At 29.5% G+C, this 10,759-nt stretch overlaps 1 protein-coding gene across 1 annotated transcript; it reads right to left on the bottom strand.

Annotated features, from left to right (window-relative positions):
• Window positions 1–3,835: 3,835 nt before the first annotated feature.
• LOC107451040 (uncharacterized) lies at window positions 3,836–10,746 on the bottom strand. The gene is made up of 2 exons (XM_016067012.3): window positions 9,628–10,746; window positions 3,836–5,772 (listed from the first exon to the last, which is right to left on the bottom strand). Exons 1-2 carry the CDS (start codon window positions 10,522–10,524, stop codon window positions 5,470–5,472), a joined length of 1,200 nt encoding a protein of 399 aa, XP_015922498.1. The 5' UTR covers window positions 10,525–10,746; the 3' UTR covers window positions 3,836–5,469.
• Window positions 10,747–10,759: the final 13 nt, after the last annotated feature.

Below are 10,759 nucleotides of genomic sequence, written 5' to 3'. Positions count from 1 at the left end.
TGCTGACTCGTATTTATTCACTGATTCATTGAGTGGTATTCTTTCATTCCTTATTCTTACTTCATTCACTCGCTGTATCTAAAATTGTTCATGATGAGTTCTCGTGATGAAGTATACTCGTAATAAATTGTTTATTAAACATAACATCTTAAAAATAACTGTTTAAAACAAATTAAAAATGACAGGGCTACCACTTGATGAAAACAAGAAAAATAGTTGCTTTAGTTGCATCATATATGAAAAAAAGTCTCCTAAATAGTCTCCAAGGTATATAATATAGTTACTAACATCATATCCTCCTCTAACATAATTTTAATTATTTGTGCTGTAATAGCATAAAATTCAAATAACATGCAGTTAGATACTCATATTTTATAAAAAATTCTACATTTATATGTGGATTTGCCAACAATATATTCTTTCACACTATGCATAAAAATAGGGAGTTTTATTTTTATCTGTTACAGAACAGATGAATTTGAAACTTGAATTTCCTTTCTCGGTTCTAATTTGCAGCTGCTTAGTTTAGACATTAAAAAATAATAATAATAAATATTGCAATTTAATTCCGTTTTATTTTGTTTATTTTTCATAACTGACACATTTCCAAACTTTAATGCTTATCAAAAAAATTACGATCACAACTCGACAAAACAAATATCACCACGTACCTTTTTTTCTATTCTAAATAGCTCTAAAAAAATTAACAACACATTTTGTGTAATTAAAGACAATTTTTTTAATTTTGCTAATTCGTTCAAACTAAAAAGAGGGGAAAAAACTTAATCCTCAGAGATATTAGCTTTCTGAAGCAGGACCAATTCCATCAGTCTGATTGGTTAAATAAGTCTGTCATGCTTTTGACATCAAACAGTGAGAAATAATAAAGTTAGGATGAAACGAAACCACGGCAAAAAATGGGGGAAGCTCATGAAGCTATTCTTCATTTTAGTCGCTTCGGCTTAAAAAAGTCGCAGATTTTACGCAAATCATTGCAAATTAATAATGTTTTTACTCACATTTCTACTAAAATAGTCGCCATAGTTGCTATTGCTTTAAAATAGTCGTTTTAGTCTCCAATGGCAGCCCTGAAATGACCTCGTATAAAAATTATTAAAAGAACTAACAGTCATCAGATTAATATTAAATAATTATTCCTACCAAATAACTTCTGGGAAAGATTAGATACTTTCTACTCGGACTAATATCAGTCCATAAAATTTAATAAATAAATAAATAAAAACCTACGCGCAGCGCTAATTACAACAATAATAAACGTTTAGATAAATCAGATGAATAAAGAAGTTATCAAACGCGCTATTAGCAAAGATTTTTCAAGAAAAAAAATCTTAGAATCTTTCCCGAAAATATAATTTAATAATTTTTTAATATATCAAAGAACAGAACTTGTAAAATATTGTAAAAGTGTTTCTATGTTTCTTGTTGTAAACTTAAAATTTACTAAGATCTTGTAAATTAGCCTTTTGGTCTTGTTTATAAATTGTTACTTTAAATTACATGTCTTTCTTTAAGACGAATTTGGATTTCTGATCCCCAGAACATGGGGGGTAACCGCAATCTTGAACAAATGATGCTCATAGGTTGATCAGAAGAGCGGGTCAAAGCTTGGATCTGTTATGTTTGCGTATTTCGCTATATCTCGAGAACTTTTTACGGGGATTTAAAAAAAAAATGGAAAAACAATTATAAAATTCGTTTATTCAAAAATAATTCCCTCAAAAACAAATAACTTGTATTTTGACATGTAAAATTACATTCTTTAAAATAATGCAAAAATTTGCATTACCTTACAATTTTTCATACATTATTAAATAAAATAATATACAATAATAAATTTTTTTTTTTACTTAAAGTTATTTTTTGTATGGAATTTTCTTCGAATGAACGAGTTTTATAATTGTGTTCAAAAATTTTTCAATTCGCTTAAAAATATCTTGAAATATGCAGAAAGTAAAATTAATATTAAAAAAATATTTTATTTTGTCCTTGTCACTCTATATATAATAGTTAGCACAGGTGTCGCTAAAATCTTTGATGTTGCAAAATGCGATATGAGGCGGGTTAACAAATTCAAATTAGCCTACATTTAATGTATACTATTGTCTACTTCGACTATAGGCATTCCTCTCCATTGCTTTCTAATTATTATTAATAGTTGCTTTTGAGGGGATTATTGGGTGGACACTTTAATAATTTTTAGTTTCAAATGAGATTTTTGATACTAATACCAAGTCAAAGGACAGGTATCAAAATTTCAAAAAANTTATGTATAGATAGTTGCTTTTGAGGGGATTATTGGGTGGACACTTTAATAATTTTTAGTTTCAAATGAGATTTTTGATACTAATACCAAGTCAAAGGACAGGTATCAAAATTTCAAAAAACATATACATAAGCTAAGAAATATGTATAGAACATCTTTATAAAATATTTTATTTTATCCTAGTCACTCTCTGTATAATAGTTAGCACAGGTGTCGCTAAAATCGATGATGTTGCAAAATACGACATGATGTGAGTTAAAAAATTCTATGTAGCTTACATTTAATTCATACTCTTGTTTACTTCGACTATAGGCATTCCTCTCCATTGCTTTCCAATTATTATTAGCTGGGGCGGAATAGCCTGGTTGGTTGGGGATTGGGCCCATGTCCAAGAGTTCGATCCCAGATGGGCCAAAGTAAATGGGGACTGATGCACGTTAAATCAGTCGAGTCGCAAAGTCCTCCATGTTCCAATAACAAATCAATACCTATGGGGGTACTGATTCAGGAGTTTCCTTGTCTTCTGGATTGGTTCAAAATTACAAGGCTATGAAGTTGAACATAAGCAGTCGTAAACTCAAAATTGGGTTGGCCGTTCATTGACAAATATAATATAAAATATTATTAATAGCTAGTTTTGACAGTTTTGAGGGGATCCTTTGGAGGACATTTTAATAATTTTTTTGGTTCAAATGACAACTTTGATACTAATACCAAGACTAAGGATAGGTTTCAAAATTTCGAAAAACATATACATATGCTAAGAAATATGTATAAAACATTTTTAAAAATAAATTTATTTTGTCCTTGTCACTCTATATGTAATAGTTAGCACAGGTGTCGCTAAAATCGATGATGTTCTAAAATACGATAGTTGGCGAGTTAAAAAATTCTTTATAGCTTATATTTAATGCACAATTCGGTTATAGGCATTCTCTTTTTTAGTAATAGTAAAAAAATTTCCGCGATAGTGTCAATGTTTCTTTTTCCACCAACGGCTTCCGCGTATATTATACGAGTAGAAACTTAAGGTCCATTCCCTTAGATTAGAGGCCACCAACCTTCTTGTATAAAGAATCATTCTAGAATACTGGTCAGATAGCAAGCATTATTTCTTTTTTTTTCTTCATGGTAAATTCATAGTTATACAGCATGAATCACTTTAAAACGATAGTCACAAAGAGTCATCACAAGTGAAATTATCAACAGGCACATGATGACCTTTACCTTAAATTCTCAATTCTTGAATGCATATTTCAAACGAATTTTGTATTTCAATGAAAAATTCATAAAACCTACATTTTTTACACAAACACACAAAAAGAAACTTTAGGCCCATTCTAAAAGACGTAAATATTTTTCAATTTGGAAAAAGTTTCTTTTAATGGTAAATACGGGCCAAGGTGGTAACTTTTTAAGAACATAAAATTTTAAATGTAATTTCTTTTTTTTGGTGCATTCCATGAGGAGGCTATTTTACAAATTTTGACATGGTTTTAAATTTACAAAATAAATTGCACATATTTGCAGTAACAAAAATAAAGCTTCAGATATTTTCAAAAACATTTATTTTTACAAAAATATGCTTAGTTAAAATTACATTTTTTAAAATATGTAGATGGCATAGCATATCATTTTAAATTTAATACTAAAAACTTTAATAACATATTTGTTATACAAAATAGATTTCATGTAACAAATTAGTCTTCAAGATGATATAAAGTAAGAGAAACTAATGACATTTCAACCTGTGGGAGATTAATTTTGTAAACTTTAACTTTAAACATCATGCAGTACAATTCTCAAACTCTTAACATTGTCATGCAGAATTTATCAAGCAAATTTCATTTTGATTGTAAGAATAGAATTTCACTTTTTTAAATCAGAAATATTATTTGTTAGTATTTATCGCATATAATGTATAAACAATATTTACTTTATTAAAGAAGATGATACTTAAGATACTTTATTTTTCTTTTAAAGAACTTATTAATAATTTTAATAAGCATTTTTTTCTACTTTTCTAAAAAAATGTAGTAGACAAAAATCATTTAGGAACAAAACAAGTGCTTAAAATTTTTTTTATTACCTAAAATGGAAGTATATTCTGTAAAAGATTTCATTTGCTCAAGTGCAAAAAAGTAAAAAGTACTTAAAGTCGAAAAAAAAAAGGAATCAAACATCATTAGTTCATCTTACCTATATTCAACAGACATATCACTAGTATGTAGTAACAATTAACACTTATCATAAATGCTAAGATTAACAGCTTAAGATATAAATTCAAAAACATATATCCTTCAAGAGATAAATAGAAACTTAAATAATATATGAATGCTTCATTTACCAAATCAATGTACTTTATAAAAAAAATATAATATTTTTTTTATTTCTGAAACAAATTATGTTTTATTTAATAACTAAAATTTTTTTTTCTTCTGAAGTGTTAATCAATGCAATTAATACTTACTAGAGAATTTTTTTAAAAATGTTTGCTGCAAAGTTATCAATCTCAAATGCAGCATTTAAATCAATTTTCAAATGTAGCATTTAAATGTTACTTATTCATCACAAGTTAATGAGTAATATAGATGAATCCAACTGCATTCTCATTATAAATACAAAGTTTTATGTTTCTCAAAACTTAAATCTGTCAACAGAAAAATAACCGGTTCCCTTCCAGAAATAATTTTTTGAAAAAAGTCATCCGAAAATTTAAAAATGTCAACATTTTATTAAACAAATTTCTTTCATATCTGCATCTTAAAAAAAAATGCATAGTCTGCATTTTAATTTAAAAATATTCATGTCAGAATATAAAAAAATATATACTGTTTTTTAAATGTTAAAACTTATTCTTTCAGAATTTTCTAGATTCCTACTAAAAGGTTGCAAAATTAAATTATCAAAAACTCTGCATTGACAAATCTTACAGATATAAAATTTTAATACAAATCATAAATTTTAACAAAATTCGAGAACACTAAAATATGAAAAAATAACAAGCGGATAAAAAGGTACTTTGAAAAAATAATAAACATGAACAATTTGCACACACAAAAATTTTCAAAAGTTATCACAAATTAAACAAAAAAAGAAAAACATTAACAAAAAAAAACAAACATTTATTATGGATAATGAAATTATGTAATATGCAATCAAGATGAATAAATATAAAAATTAGTTCAAAGTTTATAAACATACATCATTTTATTCTGAAAGATATGGAGTGCAGCATTCCAAGGATCATTCAACAACCAGGCTCCATGAGCATCAGAAGGTATGGGTGGACGGAAGATTTTTATAGGAAGACCACCTTTTAATGACCAAACACGAGTCTGGTTATCTTTGCCAGTAGCACACAGCAAACCTAAAGTCTCATTTACGCTAAAAGGCTTCTTTTTAACAGAATGGACATGTTCCAAATATTCTGCTACTACTAATGAATCTTTCTTAGCTTCACGATCCTTCAACATTCGGAGATCAAACTAAACAAAAATTATAATCCATTAAAAAATGCTTTTCAGATTAATTACAATAAATCATATGTACAAAAATTTTGTTAAATGATCATGAGTCACCTATTTCTGGGCAATTGTAATTCAGCCAACCAAATACATATCACAGCACCTACTATCTAATAAATAATTTAATTCTAATAAATAATTCACTTAATAAAGTTTGAAGTGAAATTTACTAACACATAGTTATTATTATTATTTTTTTTTTACAATGAATGAAAGATAGAAACCATTTTTGTGAAAGAAACGGCTAAAGTAATAAGCCTGTTTGAAAGCATTTAAAAAAATAAAAAGTAAAGGGGTTTGCATAACTTACCCTGTTCTGTATCAATGAAAAATTAAATTTAAACAAAAATGACTAAAAAAAGTCATACTAGATATAAATGACATGTATATGCACTAACTATCTATCTTATCATTAAAGAAGAAATTATAATGATTTTGAATTATATCTAAATAAAAAGAAATAAACATAATTAGGAAAGATGTGTAAGTCATATATAGAGGAGAAGGGGCTAGACAGGATATTTTTTACAAATTTGTTAAAAAAAACCATATTTAATATAATTTTTAATTCTTGAAATATTTTTTTTAACAATAATTTGGATGTTTACATGCATTCTGGTTTGTATCGGGAATTATGAAGTTTTCCAAAAATAATTTATTTAAAAAAGTTTCTTTTTCTCTACACTTCACGGGGCTGGTGACAAGCAATGTGGCTCAGCAGTGCAAAGAGGGGAAAGGGTACAACCTTCCATTGAGGGTGTAGTTTCTTTTAATAGCACAGGCCTAGTATGAAAAAAATACAAGGGGTCTGATAGCTGAACTTTATGTATCTTTTGGTGCTGAAATGAATAAAAAAAGAGAAAGAAAATGTAATGAAATTTTTTTTATCAAGTCACATTTTCTTGAAAAATTTAATTTTACTGAAATTTTTTGAAAGCATTTTTAAAGTCTGTTTTTCTCTGTGTGTTTCTTGAAACATGGCTTCGAGACGTTGTGAAAGTTTCCCTGATGAGTTTTGTTATATATGCGGCGTTGTTAAAAATCGCATGAGGAGCATTACAGACTATGTAAGACAACTTTTTTTGTTGCATATGACTCGGAAACCAGGACAAATTACGCTTATGGCACCAAGAAAAGAAGACTGCTTTACGATTTGGAATTCCTATGACGTGGAGGGATCCCAAAGACCACTTTGATGATTGTTACCTTTGTTCTGCCATGTTCGTGTGTATAACTGGAAAAATCAAAGGCTAAAATCTTATCCTAATGACATTATATGTCCCGTTCCTCATGAACCTGATGTGCCTGTGCCTCTAACTGAATTGCCAATCATCTCTTCAAAGTCTTCAGACTCAGAACATCCGGAAGTTCAAGGCTCCAATATCGAATATAAGCCATCTGTAGTCGGTTCACCTCAGCCCTTCTCTCAGGCTGAACTTAATGATCTGACTAGAGATCTGGGTCTTTTGAAGGAGGCAGCTGAATTGTTAGGCTCCACACTGAAAGAACCACTTGTTGGCCAAAGGAACATCTTTTATATTGGTACAGGAATTGAGAAATGGAATTTATTAAATTTTGATTTTCCTGGATTGATGAGAAAATTTAATGTCATCAACGATAAAGATGAGTGGAGGCTGTTTATAGATTCAACTAAAAGAAACTTCAAAGCTGTCCTTTTTCATCATGGGAGCCAGTATGCATCTGTTCCAGTTGGACACTCTGCATTTTAAAAGAATGCTATGAAAACCTGACTCTCGTCCTGAACAAAATAAAATATATCGATCACAGTTGGACCATTTGCGGGGATTTGAAAGTTATCTCTAAGCTTCTTGGTCAATAAGGAGGATCTACAAAGTTCCCATGTTTCATTTGTGAGTGTGACAGTCGTGACAAGACTCAACATTGAATGTCAAAAAAGAATGGCTGAAAATGGCTGAATGGGTCAAAAAAGAATGGCTGAAAATACAAAATCGGCCATTATTTTCCCAGGCATCAAGAATGTTATTTGAAACAGCTTAGTTTATCAAAAAAAAAAAGTATCATTACCTCTGCTACATATAAAATTAGGTGAAATGAAGCAGTTAGTCAAGGCTGTTCCAAAAGACAGCGATTGTACCAAAAGACAGCGACCTGTACAAAAAGTTTCCAGGTTTATCCCAAGCCCAGTTGAAAGAGGGACTTTTTGTTAGTCCAGATATCCGCAAACTCATGAAGGATTAAGATTTTGAGACTAATATGACAGCAACGGAAAAAGAAGCTTGGGTTACTTTTAAAGATGTTGTTGGTAAATTTTTGGGTAACTACAAGGATCCTGATTATAAAGAAATTGTAAAGAAAATGCTGGACGAATTTAAAACTTTGGGTTGCTCCATGACTGCGAAAATGCATTTCCTTCACTCACATGTGGACTTTTTCATTGAAAATTTAGGAGCAGTCAGCGAAGAACAAGGGGAAAGGTTCCATCAAGATATCAGAGATATGGAGCGTAAATATCAAGGAAGATAGGACAAGAAAATGGTCGCTGACTACTGTTGGATGATAGCTCAAGATAGATCTGAGATTAAGCATAAAAGAAGATCATCAAAAATAAGTTTCAGAGGAAAACGAGTATGTACTTAAATAGAAACTTTTTTCTTTTGTTCTTTGTTTGTTTTGGTTTTTGTTTCAATCTTTCATGTACACATACACAATATTTTATATTCTTGGTCAATCACCAATTTTACAAAAATTATCTTAATAAAAGAAAATTAAAATTGTATGTTGGCTATTTTCTTCTGGAAACTGATGTTTTCTCCTAACCAGAGGTGACTTGAGCGATCTGGCAACAGTATTTTTATTCATTTTAGAAGATTAGTTAATCTCTCAAAAATCAGTTCACATTAAATTTTACATTGATCAAAATGAAAATGATCAAAAGACGACAGTTACCAGATAGTACATGCACAATTGTTTGAGAGAATTCCGTTCCAAATAAGATTTCAGAATAAAAACATCAATATCAATTTTGCAAAAAATCCTGACAGGATTGGGGAAAATGAAAGTCATATTCGAAATCATAGCATCAAATAACATAAAAATCAGCAATAACTTCTCTCGTAATTTTCAAAAACTTCAATTTTGCAGGCTTGTGTAATTGGGAGGACCCATGTCTTTGGAAAATTTTTTTGCTTTATTTACGAAAATTTTAATATTTTTTTTTATTATGAGAGTAAAAAAAATAAAAGAAAAAAAGAGCTGCATAACAAAAGTGTTTAAAAAAATAAAACAATCGCTACTCGAGATCTTCTTTCAAAAATGCAGTGAATGCTCTTCACAATTAAAAATTGTTTCGAATCCATCATTCACCCCCAAGGTGTAAAAAAAAAAAACTGGTTAAAATTTTTTCAAGTTACATTTTTTTTTTTGAACAGTGGTATCTAGAGCCATGACTACATATGCCCTGTATTATTTTTAGATTAAACTTCCGAAATAGCATTCTAGTTTCCAAAAAAGGGCATCAAAATATGGTGCAGGCAGACTATATACATGAATTATTTCTGGATTAAACATCCAAAATTGCGTTACAATTTCTAAAAAAATAAATAAATAAATAATCAAGTTTAGTTCTACTTTATCCTTCTAGGCCACACTATTTAACTCCTTGTAAAATTATAAAATGAAATCAAGTAGATTCTCTGAGATCTCTAGATGGAAAACAAAACAGAATTGAATTTAATAAACACAATGAACAAGCATAGATAAACTATAGAATCAAAACATGACTGTCGAACCCAAGTTTTACTTAATTAATAAGAAAATACATTAACTTTAACTTACTTTGCATACTACACCATCAAATGATCCCAAGATGATTTCTTCTTTGTTCCCTAACACACAGCATTCATTTATTCCAGAGTCAAAAAGCTTCAGATTTGTAGGTTCTTCCCGCATTCTTAAATCCATTACTGAAAAAGCTCCATTATGAAGACCACAGTATAAGAGGTCTCCAGTATCATTATATTGGATTGAATGTACATTTCCATAAGCATGTCTACTATATAAACGCCCCATAGAATTTTCAATAGTAACTGAGAGTTCGCTTCCAACTGCAAAGTTTCTTACAAAAGAGTTGCAGCAGCAACTGAATACTGTTGATTTATTCAAGTGATATCTTGCAGGCTGTATATTTTCTTCTCCACCAGCACGGTGAAGTAAAATAATTCTTCCACTTTCTGTCATATAATCATTAGAGGCTATCATGAGAAGTTCTGAATCTCTATAGCCATCACAAAAGTCTTGCACACCAATAACAAAAGCTTTTCTGAAATCAACTTGAGGATCTAACTTTGATGAATCAATATAAACTTCCCCTACAATCTGGTTCCATTTATCTTTAGTTTTCCATAATCCAAAAATATTATGCTGACCACCTTTAATCATCAATACACTTGGTGAAAGTTGATCACTGACTGCCATTACATTTTTACTTGAATCAAAACTCACATCAGTTTTTAATTTTAAAAATGGCGATTCAATGCTAAAATTCTTACGCATTCCATATTCTCTTTGTTGAAGCAAATCAATCATGCTTTTAGGTTTAGGAAAGTTCATTTGAGAAACTGTCTGTTTTACTTCAATTTGCATAACTTCCTTTTTCACATTTGCCCATGGTCCAGTTGCTTCTCGATAGTACCTTTTTGTTATGTGATCGTAAATATATCCTGGAATATCCATTTTTACAATTCCTTTAAAACGAAATTAAAAATGATAATCACTTCGAAATACTAAAATTAATTTAATATGATTCAACAAGATGTGTTTGTCGTTCCTAAACAAAAACAGAATTCTAGAAATGGTATTAGAATCCAACTAGAATAAATTTTACTCCAAATGAATAACGAGCAACAAGCGTGTTCTTATATGTTCGTGTTCTGATTCTGATATTTGTTTGGTATTGTTACGCTTCCAG

Source organism: Parasteatoda tepidariorum, chromosome X1 (assembly GCF_043381705.1).
Source record: "Parasteatoda tepidariorum isolate YZ-2023 chromosome X1, CAS_Ptep_4.0, whole genome shotgun sequence".
In the NCBI taxonomy this organism is placed as follows: domain Eukaryota; kingdom Metazoa; phylum Arthropoda; class Arachnida; order Araneae; family Theridiidae; genus Parasteatoda; species Parasteatoda tepidariorum.
This window is presented reverse-complemented; position numbering and strand designations above follow the sequence as displayed.

Excerpts from the sequence above, each read along its gene's own strand:
- LOC107451040 (XM_016067012.3), bottom strand. The coding sequence starts at position 10,524 with ATGGATATTCCAGGATATATTTACGATCACATAACAAAAAGGTACTAT. Across the intron at positions 5,773-9,627 it reads TTGATGGTGTAGTATGCAAA|TTTGATCTCCGAATGTTGAA; the intron begins GTAAGTTAAAGT and ends ATTTTTGTTTAG.